This window comes from Drosophila miranda, chromosome XL (assembly GCF_003369915.1).
Source record: "Drosophila miranda strain MSH22 chromosome XL, D.miranda_PacBio2.1, whole genome shotgun sequence".
In the NCBI taxonomy this organism is placed as follows: domain Eukaryota; kingdom Metazoa; phylum Arthropoda; class Insecta; order Diptera; family Drosophilidae; genus Drosophila; species Drosophila miranda.
The window spans coordinates 9,589,295-9,613,843 of record NC_046673.1 but is presented as its reverse complement, the minus strand read 5'-3'; the positions used below and the strand labels follow the sequence as shown (position 1 = coordinate 9,613,843).

Genomic DNA, 24,549 nt, shown 5'->3' with positions numbered 1-24,549 from the left:
CTGCAAATACCAGCAACATTGACGTCACAGCCTGCGACTATTGAACATTTTTGTTGAAATCGTGTTTTTGTCAAAACAAAAAACATGCAAGTACTTAAACGTAGTTAATCCTGATTAAAATTGATTCAACAATCATATAAAATTATCTGGGCTAAACTGAGAGATCTATATAGCTGGGAATATTCGACGGAAGAAAGAAATAACCAGGAATTAGTCGTCATAACCGGTTGACAACAATGAGTCCCATTCCATGCACACATACCCTGGGGGAAATGGATCTTATAGAATTGTGAATATGTTTGTCATTCCAGGCAAAAACAATTTATTTTCAATATATTTTAATATTATTCAATATTATTTAATATTATTTTCAATATTTCAACGATATTTTAAAGCTTATTGTCTTCTTGCAGAGACCAAGAATAGGTATCAGGATCGAGAAATATATACAAAACACTCATCATATACATGAATATGTCTAAAAAATGTCAATTTGAGAAAAGGTCTTTATTAGTTACGTTTTATCTTAAAATCAATATTTATACTTTCATATAAAATTAACAAAATAGAGTATACAAAGGCATATACTACGGCTTACACGCAATATAGCGACTCTTTTTTGTTTAACTTTTTCGTTAAAACCATTTTTACAATAAATACAATAAAAGCAAGGATTAAAAACAATCCAATCTTGTAGAAAATTTATTCATCAATGGGATAAAACTATGTGGGCATTGCTGAGAGATTTAGTTAGTCAGCATTATTCAATGGAATATCCAAATTGAGCAATTTCCTTTTTCGTTTGTTTTGATTGACCTATTTCGCTACTTGTTTTTTGTTTGACTTATTTCGCTAAAACCTCTTTTTACGCAAAATTCAATAAAAGCAAGTATTAAGAATACACCAGTTAAATAGAAAATTGATTCATCAATCGTATAAAATTATGTGGGCATGGCTAAATGTGCTATATAGCTGAGAATATTCCACGGAAGATCAAAAACGGGGAATATGTAAAATGGAACTTGAATTCGTCAGCATATTTACGGTATATTTTCAAAATGAGACGGTATATTGCGGTATATTTCTGGGGTCGGACCGTATATCTTATCGATAAGCCCGCGACAAAAGTTCTTTTCCGGTTTTGTTCACCAACCAAGGACTAAAAACTAGCCAATCTTGAAGAAAATTTATTTATCAACGGCCTAAAATGATGTGGGCAGAACTAAGGGTTTTAGTTAGCCAGCATTATTCAACGGAAGATCAAAAACGAGGAATAAAATTGACTCCACTGCACTTTTCAAAATCAAAGTAGAGATGGGGAAGTGAACGATAAGAGCTCTATCGAGTATCATGAATAGTAGCAAAACCATCGATAGTAGCACCAAAAAACATCGATAGTTCTCCACCTCTACGCCACATGGTATCTGCCGCCACACTAACGTATTAACCGTTCAACTTGCTCCCACGGCCCACTGCTGGACTGGTAAGTGGCAAAACCATGTGCTCGGCCCTCCACTCCCACCCCCAGCCCTGTCCGGACCCCATTCCACGCAATAGAGGACTGCAATTAACCTTGTTTCTATGCTGCTTTTCATTGTGCCGCCGCCACAGCTAAAGGTTACGTCTCACTGCAATTGCGTTGTTCCATCGACAATTGGACAGCCCTCATCCGCATCTAGAGTGCCAACCAGCTGCCACAAAAAGCGCCGCCGCATCGGGAATCCGTTGAACCTGTGTGTGTGTGTGTGGTGTGCGTCTGTGGAACAGAGCGCCATTAAAAAAAACCCGCGGCATTGATTGTTGTTTGTGTTATATTTTTTTGTTCCTATTGGCTCTTTTTCCTATTTTGTTTATTGTTATCGCCGTCTTTGTCTGGCCCAAATTAAACGGACGCCACTGCCGCAGAGATGGATAAAAGCAGTAACAACAAGCCCAAACTCAATGGCTTTGTGGATGGAGAATCATCCGCTGAGGATCAGCTGCAGGACGGCCTCAGCTGCAGGGAGTTGTTCCAGAACGGGGATGGACTCACCTACAAGTAAGTGCCAGGCCACCACAGAGATCTTTCTGTCAATCAGTCAATCAATCAATCAACACATCCCTGACCGTATCCTAATCCTCGCAATCTCAATCTCAATGTCAATGTCAACATCCCCAGCGACTTTCTCATATTGCCCGGCTATATAGACTTCACTGCCGAGGATGTTGATCTTGGGTCGCCGCTGACCAAGAAACTTACATTGAGGGCACCGCTGGTTAGCTCGCCCATGGACACCGTAACCGAATCGGAGATGGCCATAGCCATGGCGGTGAGTACTGTCTCAGAATCTAGAGCGGATTGGGGGCTCGACTCGGATTCGATCGCATCGCTCTAGCTGTGGTTGTAACTCAACACTCTTTTGTGCCTCTCTAACCGCTCAACCGCTAACCGTTGACTGCGCTCTGCTGCCCGTCCGTCCTTGGCCTGGACTGCCTCCCATGAACTGTGATGGACCGACACTCGACACTGTCGTCCGACGCGCAGCTGTGTGGTGGCATCGGCATCATCCATCACAACTGCACGCCGGAGTACCAAGCGTTGGAGGTGCACAAGGTTAAAAAGTACAAACATGGCTTCATGCGCGACCCGTCCGTGATGTCGCCCACCAACACCGTCGGCGATGTGCTCGAGGCCCGCCGAAAGAACGGCTTCACCGGCTATCCGGTCACCGAGAATGGCAAACTGGGCGGCAAGCTCCTCGGCATGGTCACCTCCAGGGACATCGATTTCCGTGAGAATCAGCCGGAGATAGTGCTCGCCGACATAATGACCACCGAACTGGTCACCGCGCCCAATGGCATCACCCTGCCCACGGCGAATGCCATTCTGGAGAAGAGCAAGAAGGGCAAACTGCCGATTATCAATCAGGCTGGCGAACTGGTGGCCATGATTGCGCGCACGGATCTGAAGAAGGCCCGCTCCTATCCGAACGCCTCGAAGGACTCCAACAAGCAGCTGCTGGTGGGCGCCGCCATTGGGACGCGCGGCGAGGACAAGGCCCGGCTCCAGCTGCTGGTGGCCAATGGTGTGGATGTGATCATTCTGGACTCGTCGCAGGGCAACTCCATCTATCAGGTGGAGATGATCAAGTTCATCAAGGAGACCTATCCCGATCTGCAGGTCATCGGTGGCAATGGTAAGTGGCCCATCCACTAATCTCTCCTCATTAGCACATCCTAACCACATCATCGTCCTCGTTTCTCTCCTCCTTTTGTGTGGCTCCTGCTTTTGGTCCCCCCACCCCCATCCAGTTGTAACACGCGCCCAGGCCAAGAACCTCATTGAGGCGGGCGTGGACGGACTACGCGTGGGCATGGGCTCTGGCTCCATCTGCATCACCCAGGAGGTGATGGCCTGCGGCTGTCCCCAGGCCACGGCCGTCTACCAGGTCTCCACCTATGCGAAGGAGTTTGGGGTGCCCGTGATTGCCGATGGCGGCATCCAATCGATCGGACACATTGTCAAGGCCTTAGCTTTGGGCGCCAGCGCCGTGATGATGGGCTCCCTACTGGCCGGCACCTCGGAGGCGCCCGGTGAGTACTTCTTCTCGGATGGCGTGCGCTTGAAGAAATACCGCGGCATGGGCTCCCTGGAGGCGATGGAGCGCGGCGATGCCAAGGGTGCGGCCATGTCCCGCTACTACCACAACGAGATGGACAAGATGAAGGTCGCCCAGGGCGTCAGCGGCAGCATTGTGGACAAGGGCAGCGTACTGCGCTATCTGCCCTATCTGGAGTGCGGACTGCAGCACAGCTGCCAGGACATTGGAGCCAATTCCGTGAAGAGATTGAAGTGAGTGCCTAGAATTCATTGCTTGGAATTCCATCATTGAAGATGTGTCTTTACAGGGAGATGATCTACAATGGCCAACTGCGATTCATGAAGCGCACCCATTCCGCTCAGTTGGAGGGCAACGTTCACGGCCTTTTCAGCTATGAGAAGCGTCTCTTCTAACATATGGCCAGTGCTGCATCGGCCACGGGCAGCGGATTGGCTGCCTCTGCATCACAGCAGCAGCAGCAACAGCAGCAACAGCAACAGCAGCAGCAACAGCACCAGAATCGATCTGGGGCAGCCAATCCGAACCCCTTTGCCCGGCTATACGATCGCAAGTGATTTCGAAAGGGTTGAGAGTTTCCGCGCATGTTCCGCGCATGAGGCATCCTCGAATCAATGGTCCCAACCATACATACATGTGTATACCTACCTTATCCATCTGCCCGCGCTGGCAGAAACCTAATCTTAAGTGTTTACAGACCACGATCTGTATAGAAATATGTACTCTAATCTATATATCTACAATATCTCGTATCTATGGGCATTGAGCGCCCACCCCGTTTGTTAGTTGCATACACGCACTGTTTATCGCACGATCGGTACGATTATATGGACATATATACATACTTGTATTCTATACCTACATCGGACCTTATATTCCGGTTGTGTTGTTTTGTAGTATATTGTATTGTAGCAAACATACATACACACATACACACATATATGCTCGCTATATGCAGCTCCTCTCACTGAGAACCTTTCAAATTCCTTATGCCAAAACTTATTAAATGTGAACTGAAACTGAAGCTGAAGCAGGATTCCCTTCCCCCCGTATGTTTGTACTTACCTGCAAAAGTTTTTAATATAATGGAACTTCTTAGCTGTTTCTGAATCTTTGAATCTATTAAATGTCATATGAAATATGCTAACAAAACGTTTTCAATTGGGTAGTCGTTCGTCTCTGGCACTTAACAATAATCAAGGAAAATTCTTAACAAAGACCAATATGGTTATACTATACATCAGCGGTGGGCACGTCCTTGTCTCGAGATGCACAAGCGAATGCCCCCAAAAAGAGAAAGAAGAGAGTCGGTGTCTAGCCACAAAAGCATATATTTTACGGCTTCAATGACTTTCTTCTGGTTGGGCAAAGATCTTTCTTTGTTGGTGCCTCATCTCATACAAAGAACATCATAGAACCCGCCGTTCAGCTGCAGAGCCTTGCTTTCTCTTCGCTATACTTTGTGGAACAATTCGATGCTTTAAAGATAAAAGTTCCAGTGCAATAATATCCTATCCCATCCAGAGAATGAATATAAAGATTGGCTGGCAGGCAGAATCTGATCGACTCGGAATGTTACAAGTTTTAATGCTGCTAGATGGATGCAAGAGTTCCAATTGTATCCCGATATTTATTTCGATATATATTTAAGTACATAAATAATTAGTTTTGATTATAGATTGAATTTAGCAATAAATCGAAATTATTTTGATGTTGATTAACCCTTGATAAGGACACTTAAAAAAAAGCTAGTATATACAGTTTGAATGTATACAAAAATGCCGATAAGAGCCGAAAGTATATAGAACAGATATAGAAAAATTGAGGTTATATACGAGATATCGGAAAGCAGATACACAAGCGCACTCTCTCTTTCTCTTCCTCTCTATGTCTCTCTCTCTCTCTTTCTTTCTGTCTCTCTGTCTGGCACACACACTCAGGCAGGCATATCAAAAATATATATATATGTATATGTATGTATGTATGTATAATATATATGTATGTTATATTACTGTATTACTATTTATGTGTATATTTGGAGCTAAGCGGGAAGGATCGGTTGGGTGTTTGATTGGTTGTGGAGCAGCCGTAGCCGCACCCGCTAGTGGGCGGGATTATCGGGGGCCAGGCAATGCCACTTCTCATGAAAGTGATCAGGCAATCGGATGCAGTCGTGCCACTGCTGGAGGCGTTCGCCCTTGCTCTGGGCCCCCAGCTGGAGGCTGCCCAGGAAGTCGTTGCTTTTGCCCAGATCCTTGTCCCACACGGTCACAATGAGCATCTCCTTGTTGAGATCGTGGGGACTGGCCTCAAAGTAGAACTCCTCGTTGTAGATCGGGTTCAGGGTCCGCCACTTGACGCTCGTCTTGTGCTTCTTGTTCTTGTGCGCATCCGGTTTGAGCTGACTGGAACGGAACATTAGCAAATTAATGATACAGAAGTACAATAATCTTGAGGATTACTCACAGCTTGACAAAGGGATCGGAGCTGCCGTTGTTATCCATGGCCATCAGATTGATGCACTGCTTCACATTGACGACCAGAGCCCGCCGCTTGGTATTGTAGCACAGGGATATAAGAATTTTGCCATTGGGCCACTCCTGGGCCATTTCCGCCGCGCTGCTGTACTGATCCTCCACGCCAAGCGGCAACGAGATCCTGTACTGGGATGTGCTGTGCACCTGCAATGGAAACGGAAGTCGAAATGGAAACGGAAACGAAACGAAAGGCGAAGCAGCAAGAATTAGTAGGGTTCGCTTTGTTCGCCTGCAATTTGACGCTTAAAGTTCCGTCCGTTCTTTAAATTCAATTTCAGATATTTTCAGCCTAAAAATGGGCTTCATTTGAATATTTTTGGGGTTTATGTTTTGCTGCCAATTGCTCGGCGAAGATGGGCCTAAGGCTTGCTCTTCACTTTCCTCACGTTTCCTTGCTTGCTGGCTTGCTTGCTTGGAAACCTGGCGGCCATCATATCAAGGTGAAAGTGAAAACCGGAGAATTAGCTTCGAATTGGCCGGTGGATGTGGCACCTTATCCTGGAACCCTATCCATCGTTGGACTCACCGTGGAGAGGCAGACCTTGGCTGCGCCTAGGAAATCGTGCCCGTACTTGTCGTCGTCGAAGAGGGCCACATACAGCAGGGAGTTGCCGAGCTCCTCGGGCTCCACGCCGACAAACTGGAGGGTTTCGTTGAACTCTGGATTGCGGGTCTTGTGCACGGTCTTGGTGCGCTGCCAGCGCGTGTATTTGGTGAGCGCCTCGGGCGTGATTATGTTGAGCTTGCAGTAGGGATCGGTCAGGCCAGAGGCGTCCATGGCGGGCAGGTCCCGTGCCCGCACCATTGTGCAGTCCAGGCTGTGGAAGTTCTCCCGATAGCAGATGGCAATCTCCAGCCAGCCGAGCAGCGGATCCCGGCAATGCTGTTGCTGGGCTTGGGTGTATTGCGATTGCGATTGCGACTGGGACTGTGACTGGCTGCCGGAATTACCGGAGCCAGAGCTCTCGCTGATGGACCAGGAGGAGCTAACCGAACCACGGCGCAGGGAGCTGCTCTCGCGGCGCAGCTGGGCCACCGCCGAGCCGTTCGTGAGGCTGATGCTGTCGTAGTCGGTGCACTCCGACGGCCGGTGGCTCTGCTGTCGACCGAAGAAGAAGGAGTTCGACAACTTTCGCTCGCCGCCGTCGATGAAGCTTCGTATGGAGCCGTATGCCCGCAGCCGGAAGCTGTCCTCCCTCTGCAGGCGGCCCACGGCCGAGCCCCTGGCACCGCCACCGAAACCGCTACCACCCCCGCCGTCCAGCTCATCCTCCGGCTCGGAGGGGCCGCTGCTGGAGCTGCTGTCGTTGACCCGTATGGTCAGCTTCTTGACCCGCGCCGGCCGCGTCGGCGTTCCGTGGCAGCTGTGCACGGCCCGCGTGTCTCCTACGATGACATAGAATATCGATATTAGCGATGGTTTCGGTCGATTCCCGACGCAAGCCTCCGATAACAGGTCGATTAGATATCGATTGAAATCGATAAGGTGCTGAAATAGGGCAACGCAAGGGCATGGAAAGGGAAAAGCAGCGCAGCTCATGCGAAGCCAAGTTCCGGTCTTAAGTTTCAGATTGATAATGCTGATAACTATCATGAAGCACAGCTCTGTGCTGTCGATAACAAATCGATTGATTACTGGCTTAACTAAAGATCGAATTGAACCGCGATTATTAATGGACACAGGCAAAAAAGGAATGGATCAAAGGACTGGACTGGACTGCGAACCAAAGTCGAGTTCTGGGTTCTGGATAGTTTGGATAGCGAACGAGACTCATTTGCAGGCATAGCATAGCTGTGCCCCACTTTGCACTTTGCACTTTGCACTGGTCCTTGCGAAAAGCGGAAGTGGATAGTAAATGACGCGACAGGACATGACCAATCCCTACCTGCCATGGATGCCATCCCTCCTGGTGTGGGTGTGGGCGTAGGCGTGGCGCTGGCACTGCGCGGCGTGTCGTACCGCGGCAGGCCCTTGAAGAACCAGGCCCCCGACTTCTTCCACATCTCGCGCGTCTCCGAGCAGATGCGACACAGCCAGATCTCCCGTGTCCGCTCGCTGGTGTGATACCGGATATTGATGTCCACGCTGCACTTGGTGCACACGGACTGACGGCAGTCCTCGCAGATGATGCGATGCGGCCGCAACAGCCCAAAGGTGTCGCCGCAGAGGCGACAACAATTGGGGCCCCGCTCGACAGCGTGCTGCTTGATCTTCTCGACTCGCTCCACCAGACGGCCGACCCGCTGCCGTTCGGCAATCTCGATCTCCTCATTGCGCCGTATCACGGATATGATGGCCTCCTGCTCCTCGGGACGCAGGGGTTCACTGGTCTTTGAGCTGCTCCAGCCGGCCCTCAATCTGTGCGGGAGAGATAGGAAAAGCCAAAAAACGGGGAGACCTTGTTAATGTGCCAGCTCCAAAAGTGCTTCAAGTGGATGGAATGGTATGGGATGGTATGGGATGGGATGGGTGCCCTGCCTAATGAGCATCGTTAGTTGCGGGCTGGTTAATGCGGTTTCCATGTTCCTCAGCAGCAGCACACGGCCAAAATGTCAAGTTCAAAGTTAATTAACTCGCCCATGTTTAGGACCTATTCCCGTACCCGTTGCCGTACCCGTAGCCGGCGCCTAGCTCGGGTTCATTATCCCCCGCTGTACACCCAGTAGAAGGCAGAAGCGGAGTATGTTGTATTCGTGTGGCGCTATGCTCTAAAGGAGACCCACAAATACAAGGGGTATCTGCTGGTCGTGTCACTCTAGTAAAAAGCTTTTAATGCTGTTTTATTTCCGTTCCGCTCCCTTTCGTTGCGTTGCGTTTGGTTTCAGGAGGTGTTCGGGGTCCGAAAGCGTTTGTTATAGCCACTTTGGAATCACTTACACATGGCATTAAAAAAAAGAAGCAAAGCCGAGCCAAGCGCCACCCCAAAGCCCACATACGGGCACGCACAGCAACCAGCGGTCGGGCATGCAAATCCGGGCGTAGAGCCTCTACTTTACCTAAACATTTTTTTCGCCTTCACAATGGGTTTATTGACTTGACTCTGCTCTTGCCCTGAACTCGTACTTGTACGTGCAATTCATTGTGTGCGACCGTGGGCCCCGTGTCTGTGCGTGCTGTGGCTCCATGTGGAAATGCCCTTGCGGGTTCTCCAACATCATAATTAAATTACAAATTCGCTTAGTACTCTATCAACATTGGCCCGGACCAAAATAAGTGCTGTGCTCTCCTCTAAGTAACGAAATCAATGGGGAACCGAATACCAAATCAAATCACTCTTGAAACGGGCTTCAAACGGGGTCTCAGCTGTCGTCCTTAGCTGAGGCAGAGCCAAGGGCTTATGTTTCAACCAGATCTGATTGTCGCATACGAAACAAATCTGCCAATTACAAGAGCTCAATCCAAAAGCTGTCTTGTCGAATGGCAAAGGAAAAGTGTATGGCTTCGAACATGAGGAACAACATATTGCACAGTTTTTACAATGAACGGAGAAAAAAACACTGATTTGTTGAACGGTTTCCTTTCTTCCCTTAGCCTTACGTTTATTTTTTGTACGATTTCTTTTGAGGACATCCCATATTTCCTTTGTATTTCGTTGGGACTTGCTGGAGATCGGTGTGACGATGGCCTGCTCTTTTCTGACACTGGCTCCATAGCACTGCCTGAATGTGCTCGCTCCTGAGTGAGTGCTCATTGGCTTACCCTTGAACAGTTCTCCTTGCCCCCTTTGGCCATGATTTTCCTCTTCCTGATGTTGCTCCCTTGAGCTGTAATTTGAATTTCAAGTACAGAGCCAGCCAATGCCAGAAAATGAGAGTCAGAAATGAGAGGGAGAGGGAGAGAAGCGAGAGGCGAGAGCCGCTAAGCGGGAAGCTCTCTTCTTTCCCTGCCCGTCCTGTCGCTCGGTTAACGGCAAAAGCTCTTTGTTTCTATGCTTCTGTATGTTCGTGTGCGTGTCTGTGCCTGTCTGTGTGTCAGGGTGTGAGTGGAGTGGAGTGTCAGTGTGAATGGTTACAATGTAGCGAACGAATGAACGAACGGAAGTGTAAATTGCACACTTGAAACCTGCCCTCCATGCCCTGCCTACCGCCCACCCCTCCGCTCTATTTTTCGCTCTGCTTTCCGTTCAAGCTGTGCCGTGCCTGTCGGTGCGTGTCCGTGTGGCGGTGTTTTTGTATTTTTAATGCGCCCAAGTCGCATTTACAGTCAGCTGGGATTGATTTGAGCCGTGCTCTTGCTCCTGCCACTGCTCCTCCACCCACGGCTGCCCCACGCAGTATGCTACAGGCTCGTACAACCAGCATATGCTGGGCATACATATGTATATGTACATATACAAGTAGGAAAATGGTTTCGTTTTGTGGATTCTGGATTCCGGGTGCGGTATGAGACATGCGGCATGCGATATGCGATATGCGACATGGGCGTGTTGCTTAAATCATGTAAATGGCTCGGCCATGCCCCAATTCCCACCCCCCGTCAATTGCAATAAATAAATGAAAGCCTCTCTGTCTCTGGACCATTATGTGTATGTGTTGGTGGGGGGGCCATAAAAAATTGAACATTATTAAAATTTAATTAATCTGTCAGCGTGCAACAATTATGATTAGAATTGGGCCGACACAGAAACCATGTGGATCCCTTCCCTTTCAGTTTCAGTTTCCACTCCCCTTAGCCTTCAAAGTTGTTCGCTCAGGGACATGGCTCCCGCGCTACATAGCCGTCGTCGTTGTCGGCGTCTGACAGTGTGTGCAGCACACACATGTATATTATTTGATTAGGCCACAGTTTAGGGCTGTGTGTTTTGGCCAATCATGCACACACACACACGTACACAGACGGAGTAAAAGTTAATTAAATTACAACTAAAGCTTTTGTCGAATTTTGGTTGCTGTTAGCTCTAACCCTAAAACACACACACACACACAGAAACACACATATGAAAAAAATAACATTTGTTGCTATTTCGCGACTGGCCATGAAACGGAGAAATTATAGGATAGCCAATTGTTGCATTAGTCTCCCAATGCCCAATGCCTAATGCCCAATGACAATGACACTTTAGCTTTAAGCCCAACTTAGCTTTCAGGCCATGCCTGTCGGTTACTTCGAAAGCTAGGCTTTTGGGGCTTATAACGGTACTTACTTGGCACGCAAGGCCAGCTGCCTGTCGCTGGGACAGACGAACTTGTTGGCCGTGTTATTGCGGTTCTGGAAGTCCATCTTGTCACATTATATTTGGATGATGATATTTTTTTGGCTGTCTGGTCTTTGGTCTGCAATGCTGTTTATCACTCTCCCGCTCCGCTGCCGGATAGTGTGGCTGGCACTCAATCAGAGTAAACAACGGGAATCATTGCCTGCCGATAGGCGCGGCGCACTCACTCTCTCCCTCTCTATATCTATTCTATCTGCAACGTTGTTATTGTTTGTCGCTGTCCACGGTTATTTTGCGGCTCCGAACGAACGAAACGAAATGGCAACAAGAACGAAATGGAAACGAAATGGAAAAGCACGCAGGGGCACGTCCAAGTGCGCACGCTGGCGCTGGTGTGCGTCGTCTGGTGCAAAACAGCTAGCGACAGCCGCAATTATATTAATACAGTTACAATCGCAGCCAGTGATGTGCCGATAGGAGCTGTCCCGACAGATGCGAGAGTATCGAGGGGAGTTGCGTTGCCCCACATCACTGGCACGCACACTATTCGTTTGTCCTCTCGTTGAATATATACATATGTAAATATCACAGGTAACGGTCGCTTAGCCGGAGCTTCTGCAAATGTAAAGCTTCTTGCGATCCATGGTTTTTGTGTGATCTCTGTTAAAGGATTTAAATTGGCATAATTTGAGACGCCCCGAGTGTTATCTATCTCTCTCGTTCTCTGGATGTGTGATAGTCTACACATACTTTTGGGTAACTTGAATAAAATAAGCAAACTACCGTTAAGATCGGTCTGTGGCAAGGCCTCACCTTGTGGAAATACACCTTGCATAGGCCTTAGAACTCAGCGATAGGTGCGTATACTATCCAGTGCCATCTCTAAGAACTTTCGCCCTGCCGGAGTGACGGACGCACGTCGTCCCTGCGCCACCCGCTGCTCCCTCTGCCTGTTGCACAGTGGAGTCGTCAGCTAACGGCCATATGGCCACGCGCAGGAAGCTGTCAAAGTGGCGGGGTAGTGCGGCGCGGTAGTGCTCGCGGGGGGGAGCCACTTGCCGGAGGAGCTTTAGTCATATTTGCACGCGAGCAGGCTGAAAGCAAAGCTCCGTCGGAAGAGGGCGGCTGAGGGGAATGGAAAGTGGTAGTGGAGAAGTAAAGCACTTGAGCACGAATAGACGCACACGCGCTCGCTCGCTCCCGTTCTCTCTGTCCTTGATTTCCCTGCTCTTCCTCCCGCCTAGTCATAACTGTATCGCATACTCTGGTGAGCCGACAGCAATGCAAACGTGTTTTTAGAGCGGCAGCGGAGTGGAGCTTTGCTGCCCTTCACTGGTGGTAAAATGAGGGGGGATGGTTGTCTGAGTAGGAATCAGGGGGCAGATCGAGTGGGAGGAGGTGGCATTAGTAAGTTTTATGACTAAATGCTGTCAGTTTTTTTTTGTGGTTTTTTTGTCCTATCTGAAAGTAGTGATCCGGGAGCTGCACAGGCTGTGTATCAGAGAACGCACTGAGCGGCAGAGAGAGACAAGCGATTGCCCTGCCGAAAACGTCTCTTCATCTTCGTCTCTGTCGTGTCTGTCTGTCTGGGCGTTGGCATGGAGCGTGAGGTGTGACCAGTTTATGCGCACACGACCTCCCCCTCACCCGCTTCTATGTTACCTTTGCCCTGCAGCTAAATCCTTGACGGTAGCAGGAGACCACTGTAGCTGGTTTCCCCCCTTTCAGTGGGAAACGACCCGCCGTAGCAGAGCAGTAGAGAGGAGTATGGCCGGGAGTGGAGCGGGGCAGTAACGGGTGGAGAATGTGTCCATTTTAAAAGAATTCTGTCGACAGCTATGTAAATGAAAATATTTCTTGTTGCTGGCATTCTGCACGTCCTGTCATGTCCGAGTATGTCAGTCCGTCAGTGCCCGCCCCTGCCACTGTCACTTTGCCTCTCGCTCTGGCCAAGTGTTGACATTGGACCGTTAGCCGCTGGCAGTTGTCATCGCTGTTTGCATTTCTCCTTGCAATTCGCTTCCAAAGGGCGTTACGACTTGTACGAGATGTTTCACGCTGGAAGCATGTAGTAGCATGTGCAGCATTCCGTATGTCCTTTAGTTACACTCGTTATAGTATATGCACATACATATGTATGTAAGAGCTAGCCGCTAAGATCATAGTCGGGTCGCTGTACCATAGCAACGATCGATCTGCAAGGGTATCAGACGATTCGGTGGTGCCGACGCCTTTCTTCAGTTCTTGTTATTTCAGCTGTTGTTCTTGTTGTTTTACGGAACTGTAGTTGTTGACAGGATTAGGCATTCAAAGCGCGTCGCAAAGCTCGTTTATTCCATCGTCTCCCATCCCTTACCGTCCACTCCACCCATCCACGTGGACGCGGCAATTGTCCTTCGAGCTGGCCACTCGACTATACGTAAGACATCACGTGGGCGGGGAGGGACAGTTGTGTCGGCAGTCGTACCCGTTGCCAGGGGCTTAATGAAAGCCAACTGTTGATGACAGATCTGAATCTGGAAATGAAATCTCAGTCAAATGGAGCGGATATCTTAATGCAATCAAGAGAATCCAGTCCGCTTGATTAGGCAAAACGTCCGTCTGTGCATTTGTTTATTCATATTACGTTTATTTTTCCTATTTTCTTTTTTTGTTTCTGTTTTCAGCATTTCAGCAACCATTTTACTTCTGCTTCTACTCTTCTTCAATGTCTTTTTGCACAATTTGCATTTTAACTGCCGACTAGCTAGCCCCTCTCTGTCCGTCTGTCTGTCTCTCTCTCTCTCTCTCTCTCTTTCTCTTTTACTTTTCATAGTACAGTCACACACAGATGCATACATACATATACATATGTATATTTCTACTTATTTTGTTGTTGTTGCTGTTGTATATTTGTTTTTAATTTTTTACTAGTAATTTTCTTGCTCCTTAATCTAAGTTCTCGAGCTAGCGCCGCCTTATCCGTTCCGTACCGGCCGGATGCATCTGCCTCTTGACATCCCATACAAAGCGTACACTTCCAAGCTGAAAATTTGACTAAAACAAGGACTCGAAAAAAAAAAAAAAAAAATATACATATAGGTACAATAACTTAAGACTTCGATAGGAAACGGGTTTGGAGGGGGTTCTGGAAATTGTATCAACTCGAGAGATTTTGGGCTTGGGGCTTGTGATTTTGGTTTGAAGTCTCCTCTATTCGCGTAGGGCCCGCTGCTTGGCATGCTTTTTGGATGTGCCCGTGCCCGTGGCCGTGGGCGTAGGCGTGGTCGCAGGCACTGGTACTGCCTTGACCGTCGCCGAGCCCGAGGCCGAGGCCGGACCCGTCCCTAATGCCGGTGACGGAGTCTTTCGGTGCAGACGCTTGTGATAGCTTTGCGCCAGAGAGTTAACAATTGACACGACAAAATAGCACACCATTCCAATTACAAACGCCTCGAAAATCTTCGATAGCAGATTGCCTGAATCGGGGCCAACAGCAGCACCTTTGCCACGCTGTTGACGATGGAGGCGCTGCTTTTGGTTTTTGAGAAAGGCCTTAAAGGGCTCTTGCAGCTTATGACCGAAGTAGGGCAGCGAGGCCAGAAGATCCACTGCTCGCTCAATCAGCGTTTCATTAAAGGCAATGATCACGAAGATTTTCTGTATGTGCATTTTGATGATGGCCTTGCCGATCAGTGTGGCTCCGAAGAAGGTCCAGAATGGCACTAGAAAATGGCCGCAAGTGATGCCAGCCAGATCGAATAAGGGATTCGGAATCTGCAAGGGATTTCATAGTCAGTATTGTTCTAGGATTTTCCACATCCGTTCCCACTTACACTTGCACAGGCCAAGATGCCAAAGAAGCCAATGCGCTCCACCACGCGCTCCATGAACAGCTTGCCCTTGTCCATTAAACTGAGGTTCTTCTGATTCCTCTTGGCGTTCAGGGCTTCGAACTCGGCCAGCTCCTCAGCATCGTCCGGATCGTACCCGGAGAGACGCGCCGCCTTGGCCATGAAGTACGGCGGCAGCTCGCCCAGGGCCGTGCCAGCGCCCCAAAGGAATGCCTCCAGTCGAACCTTTGACATGATGGCCCACAGATTGGGCACCCGTTTATCATACGGCTCCTCCGGGCAGATGATGCTGCAGATGAGTCAGAAGTATGACAACGGGGAACGGAGAACGGCGATGGGGAGATACTCACTCATCTGGATATGGAGGGCGCGGGAATTTCAAGGAATTGCACTCGTATGCGGCAAGCGTGACGCTGGCTATGTGCGGCCCCAGATATAGAAGGAACGTGTGTAGGCCAGTGCCAAGTCCCACTGAGGAGAGCACGCCCAGACCCAGCCAGTAGACAAAGAACCAGGTGTTACGACGCACTAGCTCAATGGCCAGCTGATGTGGTCCATCAATTCTGTAAATTATACTAAATAATACGCCTAATACTATCAAAGCGGCCAGCAGGAGACGTTGCTGCAGCAATCTGAAAGATGAGAACGGGTTTGAGTATCTGCCTGAACATACCTCACCTCACGTCTCGTCATTCAACATTACCTTGAGCTCCATGTTCGCAGCAGCGCCATCAGTTCGAGGCCACAATACAAGGACGTATCCAAGGGTCGACGCCAGAGCACAAACTGCTCGCGCTCGATGCGCTCCCTCTCGCGCTGTTTGTCTTTTTGGTTCTTCTCCTTTTTGCTCATTTGTAATTTTCCCTGAACCTGCGACAGTAGGGGTGCCGACGATGAGCTGGATGGGGAGACGGAGGAGCTCGATCCTGATCCTGATCCCGATCTCGATCCCGCTGCCGATCCTGTGGCCAGCATTGTGGATACCTTGGTGGTGGTACTGCTGCTGTTGGAGTTTTGGTTTGGTTTGGTGTTGGAATTGGCCTTTAGACTGCCGTTGGGCATCTGCTTTTTGTGACTGTGTTTATTCGCGCTGCTACTGCCGCTCGTGTGGCGTGTGCTCTGGGCATGGCTTTTCGTGCTGTTGGCGGCTGTGTCCTTTTCCCTTTTCGAGTGTTGTGACATTTAAGCGGTTTGCAAGCGGCTAAGAATTAAAAAAAAAAACCGATGCAAAAATCACCAATTTAATTATTGAGGCCAATATTATCGAAATAAAAATCGTATTTTACTGAATTGAATTTGAGTTTCGATGCGAGAATGTCTGTTAATGACACCGATTCTTCGATATCGTAATCCTGGTAATTGTCGTGGCCTACTACAATTTGGTTTCGAATTTTCGCAGAAAAACCGCGCATGCAGGCGTTGCCAGATCGGAAAGTAAAAAAAAAAAAAAGCTGTGCAACTAAGAATGAAATGGACTTAATTCTCCACCGTAACTTTCCCACGAAAACGGAAACACACTGTGAATTGTGTATGCACTTTTCCCTCCAATATACGTATGCGGGTCCAATTATATTTCTAAATTGAATTAAAATGGTGAAAATTTTCGACAGGTTGGCAGCCACTCAGCAACACACACATGCAGAGCTCCCACATGCGCTGCGTACGTGTACTGTGCATGCGGATGTGTGCGAGAAGCCCGCGGAAAAGCACAACAAGAACAACAATAGAACGGAGATTATCATACGATACTTGTGAGCACCAATAAAACGAATCCACATGCGCGTTTCACAGAGCAACGAAATACTGTCTGTGCCGCTGGCTGGTGTGCGGTGTGCGGGCGGGTAGGGGCACGGTGTGGTGCAGTGTCTTCCCTCTAATCAGCGTTTTTGCAATACAATAATTGGAACGGACACACGGGCGCTCGACTCTGACCAACTTCACACCCAAAGTCGATGTTTTTGATGGCATTGCAGCTGTTCTGCCCTTGGAGGGTCGGTTTTTTTTTGGGGTGGTAGGGCGGCCCAAGAGTGTGTTGGAGCGACACTGACACCAATAACAACAAAGAAATGACAGAAAGCAGTATCTCCAGGGGGAGGGGGTGAGGGAAGAAAGAAAGAACTGGAGACAGGGCAAAACAACCAACAAACACAAAAATCAATTGCATTTGCACAAGTGCAAAAACAACGACACGAAAACAGACGACCGCGAACCGAGAAAAAAAAACCATGAACTAAACTACGCCACTTCTTTGCTAATTTGTACGTCACGAGAAACCCCAGCAGCACCAGCAACAACAACAACAAACACAAAAAACGTACAGCAAAAGCACTTTTTTCGCTGTTTTGTAACTGAGTTGTAAATTGTTAAAAAAAAATTGCCGAAAAAAACGGGGTAAAGGTGAAAGGTTCGTCGGGGTGGCTACTGCACTTTCTAATCAACGGCCATATTTACCTGGAACTCTAAATATTTTCTAATGTCACCGGAATGGTTTTCAGCCGTATTTGCACTGGAACACGACGTTTCACATGAATGTTATTAATAATGTTGTTAATAATAGTAGAAGGTGGAGAACTATCGATGGCACTATCGACACTATCGATGGTAGGGCACTATCGCGCTACTAAACTATCGATGGTTCAATGTTTCGATAGTGGGCGATAGTGGTCGATAGTATGGTTTACCCATCAGCAAAGAAAATTTGTGCGCATTTATTCAAAACTCGCTTCTTTCAAAATGGTAATAAATACACTTCGCAAGATATTAGAAAGTATTTTTACGAATTTTTTTACTTATTTAAGGCAAACGTCGCAGTTCTACAGCGAATTGCGAGTGCAGCAGCACCGACAGCGAAAAAAGTTCTGTGACCGAAAAATCGACAAAGACGAAGAAAAATAAAATTTCGGATGTATGGAAGTATTGCAAAAGGTGTGATGACAGGAAATTCGCCAAGTGCCTAAATTGCAACAAGGAGTATAAGACCAGTGGAAACACTTCAAACTTGCATGACCACCTAGCTAGGTTCCACCCGAATTTGAGGAGCCATACTCCCGATTCCGGCATACCAGCTGCAGATGCTTGTACTGCCAGCGAAAACATTGCATCTACTAGCAGCAGTTGCAGATCGAGTATGCGGTCAATAGAGTCGTATTTTAAAAGAGCTGTTGTTTATGACGCAAACTCCAACCGAAAAAAAGACATTGATAAAGTTTTAACAGAGATGGTTGCAAAAGATGTGCAGCCCTTTAGTATCGTTGAGAACGAAGGCTTTATCAAATATTCCCAAGTTATGGACCAAGTATATGAACAATATACAGAGTTTTTAACTTTTATTATTTTTAGCTTCTAGTTGGACCGCAAATTGCATTTAGAATTGTAATAATGCTTTTAGCATCGAATCAACCGTCTTTTTACACTTTTAAAAACACTCATTTTTATTACGACTATCGACCAATATCGATGGTTTTGAAAATACTATCGTCCACTATCGATGGCGCCTACTATCGATAGTTCTCCACCTCTATTATACATATTCCTCGTTTTTGATCTTCCGTGGAATATTCTCAGCTATATAGCACATTTAGCCATGCCCACATAATTTTATACGATTGATGAATCAGTTTTCTATATAACTGGTGTATTTTTAATACTTGTTTTTATTGCATTTTGCGTAAAAAGAGGTTTTAGCGAAAATGGTCAAACAAAAACCGAACACTCACAGGGCAGTGATGTACAGAACTGATATGGCAAAATAGGGGTGCCAGACCTGGAGCGGCTGCTGCCCATCTGGTTGCAGGTAAGCGCCAACTTTAAATGTAAATTTTTCAAAAAGTTATTTAAATTATTTATATGCCGACTACGCCAGTTATTTATTCTGCCTCTATAATTCCCTGACTACGGCAGTTATTCATTCTGCCTCAACTTTTCTCTGGCCGCGCAAAAACAGAATATTGTAAATTATTTTCTGAAGCCCGTAAACTCTGTTGATAGAACTCTCCATTGAATGAATCGATCTCCTTTTAGCCAAGCAAGCCAAGCAGAATGACGCATGCATAGATATATTGCAGGTGAAATATGCATATTGCATCATTTTGCAATGCCGCAGCGAGAATTGCTTCATTGAATGTAGGGATTTCAATGGGCATGGCATGGCCTCATTCACAAGACGAAGTTCAAGCTTTTTTTTTTTTATTTAATAATAGATTAATTACCGTAGACTTAAACCGAGAGAGTCCTATTCATAACCATACACACTAAATATGCACATCATTTGCTGCATTATTACACAAATTAAAAGCAAAAAAAAAAAACAAAAGAAAATTGAAGAAAAAATTACACAGAAAATAGCGATTAAAGCAATGTATGTATGCACGGGTGCGTGTGCGGATGCGATTGCACGGACCTCCAGTACAGCTATGAAACGTAAATGGGGGAGTGGGGGCTGAACAGAACGGGGGCCCGAGAGTTAATGGTAGGACAAAAGCATAGTTTTAATCGAAAATACTAAGGTGTATAGAAAAAGTTATATATATATATATAAAACAAGGTTCACATAACACTTCATTTTTGTCGGTTTGCTCATTTCCTCTTGTTCAGATTTTTTTTAAGTTCTTCTTGTTGCATTTTGTGGTGTTTTTGTTTGTTTTTATCAATTCGTTTAGCTAACTCGCGTCGTATTTTATAAGCTGCATGCTAAACATAAAATATATTTATTTATATATATATAGATTTCTGTATAGGGGGTTCTTTTCATCTCCATCTCCTTTAATGATAGTAGATTCCATAGACATTCTCATCGGAGTAGGCTATGTACAGGAAGTAGTCCTCCTCGTGGTGCTCCTGCAGGATATTTATAAAAAAAGTAAAGGTTAGATGGTATTGTCCAGCGGAGGGGTTGCTTCATAGGACGTACCTGGTACAAGGAGCCCATGGTAGCCGATGTTGGTGGAATGACATTGTTCACGAAGAAAAAGAGGGCATCTTCGGGACGCAGATGGATGCGCTTGCGTATGAGGAAATAGAACTGGCCCACAGTCAAATCCGATGGCACCAGATACTTCTTCTTGTCCAGATCCCCGATGCGTGCCTTGGGTGCCTTCTCTACAATCACCTGCAGGAATACAGATACAACAAAGAGAGGCGAAATCAGTAATGTTGAATAAGAAGGAAATAGAAACAGTCTATAGAGAGGTACGTGCCCTTGAAATATTTCAAAAAACACATACATTTGGCGAAAATCAAGAAATTGTAATTGCATTTAGCATTTTTCAGTGTCGCCACACAAGTGGCTCACAGTATGCAACACGACTACGTGATACCTCGCAAATGTTTGCAAGGAATTGAGGAATTCCTCAATTATCTCTGGGGCTAACTGGTTTCCCCCCCTGGCTATTCGGCAGCCGAATTGAAGTTGAGACATTGAGCAGGAAGCATAAGCATAATGAATATAATGCATAATTAATATGAATCGTACGATTAGAGTTCCGACTGATTCTCAGTTTTCTCTGTCTTTCCTTACCCTGCTCACCCCACCACCCCTTTGTTAGCCGCATTAGCCAATCTGGTTAGCGTCATTGGCCGCAGCCAAGGTGTCGTATATGCTTAGATATAGCAGTCGTTTGGATATATACATATGTACATACATATATATGTTTGGTATGTATGTATATGGTCTGACCAACCAGCTGGCCTTGCCTCTCGCTCTGACGTTCGGTCAGCTGTTATGTGATTTGTGTGGTTGCCAAAAACAAAAACAAAAGCAAAAAAACATCAAATAATCAAACTGGCAAAAAGCAATACACCACATATGTACATATATGCAGTCGATTTCTCCTGGAATATGACCACATATGTAGTATATATGTAGTTCAGGTGACCCGCGTCCGACTAGGAACACTTAAATTGATGCAGATGCTTCAGAATGATGCAGGGATTAGCATCATATCACAATGGAATCGCATATGTAAATACAAAGGATGGGATGGGGGAGGGCACCTCCAGGTGGACTGCACTGATCGACTGATCAAGGAGCTTTCGCTGATAAGGCGGAATGGTATGGAAATGGTGAAATAGCGATAGCAAACAATGGAGAAGTTCACTTTCAGACTATGACTAATTTCTGGGAAGCAGAGAGAGGGTTCTGTTCTGGTTCTGTTTTTGCGGTTGCTGCACAAACAAAAACAATTCCTAAAAACACAACAACAACAACCCACTGGTTGTACTAAAGAGCGATTTGCTTTTATGCGCAGTATTCGTTTTTGTTTTTGTTTTTGCAGGCAAACAAAAACCGAAAAACAAAGTCAAAAACAACTGGTTGGACGATTGGTTAGGACGGGCAAGTGGTAAGGGGCTGCTTGGTGGGTGAGATCTGTAGCAGGCAGAGCAGAGTGGGAAGAGAACAACAGCACAACAGCTGAGCAAGTGGAACAGCTAGCTGGCTTGCGCACACTCGCACACACACACTCAAAACGCACACCGAAAACAGACAAAAAAAAAATGGAAAGAACAAAGCAACTCTATATGCGTGTACGTGTGTATGCGTGCTCGCGTGTGTGTGAGAATGACAATTTTTCATTTTAATATTATTTGGCACCTGCTGTAATGCGTTTTATGCTTAGAAAATTAGATCTGGTTAATAACCGCAGATATACATTTTATTAACAATTACCCACAATATCAATATGCGCATTATTGATTTTTTTCGCTGACTACAAAAAAAAATAAAATGATACGAACGACGCAAAACAAACGCATACATACATAGCCACACTCTTTTGCAGGAACCACTCATACAAACACTTACACAGATAATTTATATACTTATATTTTGTATACTTACGGGTACACGATCTGGATATTTACGACGAATCTTGTCGCCTTCAGCGCGACGCTTCTCAAAAGCATGTTCTTCCTTATATTGGAACTTCATGATTTTGACAAGTTTAGCACAATCAGCTAAGAAACGCAGTTTTCACTTTTTTCAGACCAACGAACAACAAAAACGATATAGCTTTTTGACTGTGTGTGTGTGTGTGTGGGTTTGACTTTTTCAGTTTTCGTTTTTTTGCTGCCTGCCTCCGTTACTCGTTATTCGCTATTGCCGTTCGCTGCAGTGTGACCGCGGACTTATTGAAAAAATATACCTTCTGACCCTCAGAAATATACCAAAATATACCGTCTCATTTTTAAAATATACCGTAAAAATACTGATGAACTCAAGTTCTATTATACATATTCCTCGTTTTTGATATTCCGTCGAATATTACTAGCTATCTAGATCTCTCAGCCCTGCCCACATAATTTTTGCCAATTGATAAATCAATTTGCTACTTGACTGGCTTGTTTTAAATACTTGACTTGTTTTCCTGCTACGGTGATTGCTATTTTTGCTTTTCAACAAAAAAATGGAGTCTCGTTATGATAAAAAATCAAACTTAGCCCACTTCAGCCCCTTTATTTAAATAGTTCAACTATTTCAGGTAAATGGATGAAAATGAAACCATATTATCCTCCATTATGATATTCCGTCGAATTTTACTTAATATATAGATCTCTCAGCTTTGCCCAAATAATTGTATCCTATTGATGAATTCATTTTCTACAAGTACGATTTGTGAACGACAATTCATAAAAAAACCTACGTATCTGTGTTCTTAAATATACCATTAAAATTTAATAGATTGAAGAATTGATTATGTACCGAAATGCCGTAAATATACCGTCTGCTCAATTTTCACGATATTTATTTTAAAGTTCGACGACCAAGGCCCTCTACTGGTGTTGCTTTTGTGGGTCGAGGTGGGACTCTTGATAGGTTTGCATGGTCGTCTACTCTTCACCAATGGTGGATGTAAAGGATTCTTAACAAATATAAATCTTACAAATACAAATATATTCTCTGGCCAATGACAGTGCTAGAACTCGCTCTTGCCATCGCAGGCCACAATCTTCACCTTGTCCACCTTGACGAACTCGTGCACCTCGCGAAATTCCACATCGTTCAGCATAAGCGTCCAGACATTGTCACAGAAACGGTAGGTGTTCAGCTTGCCCGCCTTGAAGGTGACGCGCGCCTTTACGCGCTGGTTTAGGGCATTGTTGATGCTCTTGTCGAACTGGAGGAGCACCTTGAAGGCCAGTCCTGGCGTGATCTGGCCGTACTGGATCAGCTCGTCTAGACTCTCCTGCAACGTGTTGCCCAGGGTGGTATTACGGTACAGCTGGTAGGACATTATTTCGTTGTTTTTACCGAAAAATTGCGTTTTTAAATTAAAATTTTCAAAATATATATAAAAGTATTAAAAATATCGTAAGCGGTCACCCTGGTTCGCTGGGAAATTGCTGTACAAAATAGGATAGAATAGGCAAAACGCCACTGAAAGTGCAACGGATGGCAAGGTAAAATTCACCCCTTTTGCTTAACATACCTTGGAGACTAAAAGCCGCTTTTCCTTCAAGGTATATTGTGGTCATACGCGAGGTGAGGTTCGTACGAACCTTGCAATTTGCCTTGGCTGGTTTTGCCTGTTGTTCCTACCCCTTTTTATAGCCCATTCAAAATTACGACTCATTTTTTCGTTGCAGGAGAGAGTCAGTGGGACCCTAAAAATATACCGTCTTATTTTCAAAATATTTTTTCGCTTCCGTTATGGCTCTTTTTTGGCATTTGTATACCCTATTTCCTTTAATTTGCATTACATTTCTGTTTTCCAAGGGGATTTGAAACATAAGTAATCTACTCTCAGATTGACATGTTTTCGACCTATTCACGCATTTGAGTTTCGATGCGAGAATGTCTGTTAATGACACCGATTCTTCGATATCGTAATCCTTGTAATTGTCGTGGCCTACTACAATTTGGTTTCGGATTTTCGCAGAAAAACCGCGCATGCAGGCGTTGCCAGATCGGAAAGTAAAAAAAAAAAAAAGCTGTGCAACTAAGAATGGAATGGACTTAATTCTCCACCGTAACTTTCCCACGACAACGGAAACACACTGTGAATTGTGTATGCAATTTTCACTCCAATATACGTATGCGGGACCAATTATATTTCTAAATTGTGTGGTGTGGTGCAGTGTCTTCCCTCTAAACAGCGTTTTTGCAATACAATAATTGGAACGGACACACGGGCGCTCGACTCTGACCAACTTCACACCCAAAGTCGATGTTTTTGATGGCATTGCAGCTGTTCTGCCCTTGGAGGGTCGGTTTTTTTTGGGGTGGTAGGGCGGCCCAAGAGTTTTGTTTTGTTTTCAGTTTTGTAACTGAGTTGTAAATTGTTAAAAAAAAATTGCCGAAAAAAACGGGGTAAAGGTGAAAGGTTCTTCGGGGTGGCTACTGCACTTTCTAATCAACGGCCATATTTACCTGGAACTCTAAATATTTTCTAATGTCACCGGAATGGTTTTCAGCCGTATTTGCACTGGA

General features: G+C 46.0%; 5 protein-coding genes across 7 annotated transcripts; 1 reads left to right on the top strand and 4 right to left on the bottom strand.

The window, feature by feature from the left end:
- The first annotated feature begins 1,375 nt into the window (after positions 1-1,375).
- LOC108164632 (inosine-5'-monophosphate dehydrogenase) lies at positions 1,376-4,740 on the top strand. Of its 2 annotated transcripts, none has more exons than XM_017300476.1 (6): positions 1,376-1,483; positions 1,612-2,038; positions 2,159-2,309; positions 2,525-3,176; positions 3,292-3,832; positions 3,889-4,740. In XM_017300476.1, the coding sequence occupies exons 2-6, from the start codon at positions 1,908-1,910 to the stop codon at positions 3,992-3,994; spliced, it is 1,581 nt and encodes a 526-aa protein (XP_017155965.1). In that variant the 5' UTR covers positions 1,376-1,483; positions 1,612-1,907; the 3' UTR covers positions 3,995-4,740. The 2 variants fall into 2 exon arrangements, with proteins under 2 accessions (XP_017155965.1, XP_017155966.1); XM_017300477.2 differs by having other exon boundaries at positions 1,383-1,483; positions 1,906-2,038.
- Positions 4,741-5,209: 469 nt separating this feature from the next.
- Positions 5,210-11,716, bottom strand: LOC108165066 (rabphilin-3A). Its single transcript, XM_017301114.2, has 5 exons — positions 11,281-11,716; positions 8,023-8,495; positions 6,663-7,522; positions 6,066-6,280; positions 5,210-6,004 (listed from the first exon to the last, which is right to left on the bottom strand). The coding sequence occupies exons 1-5, from the start codon at positions 11,355-11,357 to the stop codon at positions 5,701-5,703; spliced, it is 1,929 nt and encodes a 642-aa protein (XP_017156603.1). The 5' UTR covers positions 11,358-11,716; the 3' UTR covers positions 5,210-5,700.
- A 2,273-nt stretch (positions 11,717-13,989) lies between these two features.
- LOC108164638 (vacuole membrane protein 1) lies at positions 13,990-17,717 on the bottom strand. 2 transcript variants are annotated; one of them, XM_033388835.1, is made up of 5 exons: positions 17,577-17,717; positions 15,829-16,326; positions 15,476-15,757; positions 15,108-15,414; positions 13,990-15,048 (listed from the first exon to the last, which is right to left on the bottom strand). In XM_033388835.1, the coding sequence occupies exons 2-5, from the start codon at positions 16,305-16,307 to the stop codon at positions 14,485-14,487; spliced, it is 1,632 nt and encodes a 543-aa protein (XP_033244726.1). In that variant the 5' UTR covers positions 16,308-16,326; positions 17,577-17,717; the 3' UTR covers positions 13,990-14,484. The 2 variants fall into 2 exon arrangements, with proteins under 2 accessions (XP_033244726.1, XP_017155974.1); XM_017300485.2 differs by lacking the exon at positions 17,577-17,717 and adding an exon at positions 17,444-17,479.
- A 1,608-nt stretch (positions 17,718-19,325) lies between these two features.
- LOC108164796 (gamma-aminobutyric acid receptor-associated protein) lies at positions 19,326-22,231 on the bottom strand. Its single transcript, XM_017300720.2, has 3 exons — positions 21,961-22,231; positions 20,035-20,232; positions 19,326-19,961 (listed from the first exon to the last, which is right to left on the bottom strand). Exons 1-3 carry the CDS (start codon positions 22,048-22,050, stop codon positions 19,887-19,889), a joined length of 363 nt encoding a protein of 120 aa, XP_017156209.1. The 5' UTR covers positions 22,051-22,231; the 3' UTR covers positions 19,326-19,886.
- Positions 22,232-22,631: 400 nt separating this feature from the next.
- LOC117188014 (transcription initiation factor IIA subunit 2) lies at positions 22,632-23,473 on the bottom strand. The gene has a single exon (XM_033391145.1). The coding sequence runs from the start codon at positions 23,351-23,353 to the stop codon at positions 23,036-23,038; it is 318 nt and encodes a 105-aa protein (XP_033247036.1). The 5' UTR covers positions 23,354-23,473; the 3' UTR covers positions 22,632-23,035.
- Positions 23,474-24,549: the final 1,076 nt, after the last annotated feature.

Bases quoted from the DNA above. Each gene is read 5' to 3' on its own strand.
- LOC108164796 (XM_017300720.2), bottom strand. From the start codon at position 22,050: ATGAAGTTCCAATATAAGGAAGAACATGCTTTTGAGAAGCGTCGCGCT. The intron at 20,233-21,960 runs GTAAGTATACAA...GTATTCCTGCAG, and splicing joins AATATCCAGATCGTGTACCC to GTGATTGTAGAGAAGGCACC. The intron at 19,962-20,034 runs GTACGTCCTATG...AATATCCTGCAG, and splicing joins CCATGGGCTCCTTGTACCAG to GAGCACCACGAGGAGGACTA.
- LOC108164632 (XM_017300476.1), top strand. From the start codon at position 1,908: ATGGATAAAAGCAGTAACAACAAGCCCAAACTCAATGGCTTTGTGGAT. The intron at 2,310-2,524 runs GTGAGTACTGTC...TCCGACGCGCAG, and splicing joins AGATGGCCATAGCCATGGCG to CTGTGTGGTGGCATCGGCAT. The intron at 3,833-3,888 runs GTGAGTGCCTAG...GTGTCTTTACAG, and splicing joins AATTCCGTGAAGAGATTGAA to GGAGATGATCTACAATGGCC.
- LOC108165066 (XM_017301114.2), bottom strand. From the start codon at position 11,357: ATGGACTTCCAGAACCGCAATAACACGGCCAACAAGTTCGTCTGTCCC. The intron at 7,523-8,022 runs GTAGGGATTGGT...ATGTCATCGTAG, and splicing joins AGGGATGGCATCCATGGCAG to GAGACACGCGGGCCGTGCAC. The intron at 6,281-6,662 runs GTGAGTCCAACG...TTTCCATTGCAG, and splicing joins CCAAGGTCTGCCTCTCCACG to GTGCACAGCACATCCCAGTA.
- LOC117188014 (XM_033391145.1), bottom strand. From the start codon at position 23,353: ATGTCCTACCAGCTGTACCGTAATACCACCCTGGGCAACACGTTGCAG.
- LOC108164638 (XM_033388835.1), bottom strand. From the start codon at position 16,307: ATGTCACAACACTCGAAAAGGGAAAAGGACACAGCCGCCAACAGCACG. The intron at 15,415-15,475 runs GTGAGTATCTCC...ACTCATCTGCAG, and splicing joins CGCCCTCCATATCCAGATGA to CATCATCTGCCCGGAGGAGC. The intron at 15,049-15,107 runs GTAAGTGGGAAC...AATCCCTTGCAG, and splicing joins GCATCTTGGCCTGTGCAAGT to ATTCCGAATCCCTTATTCGA.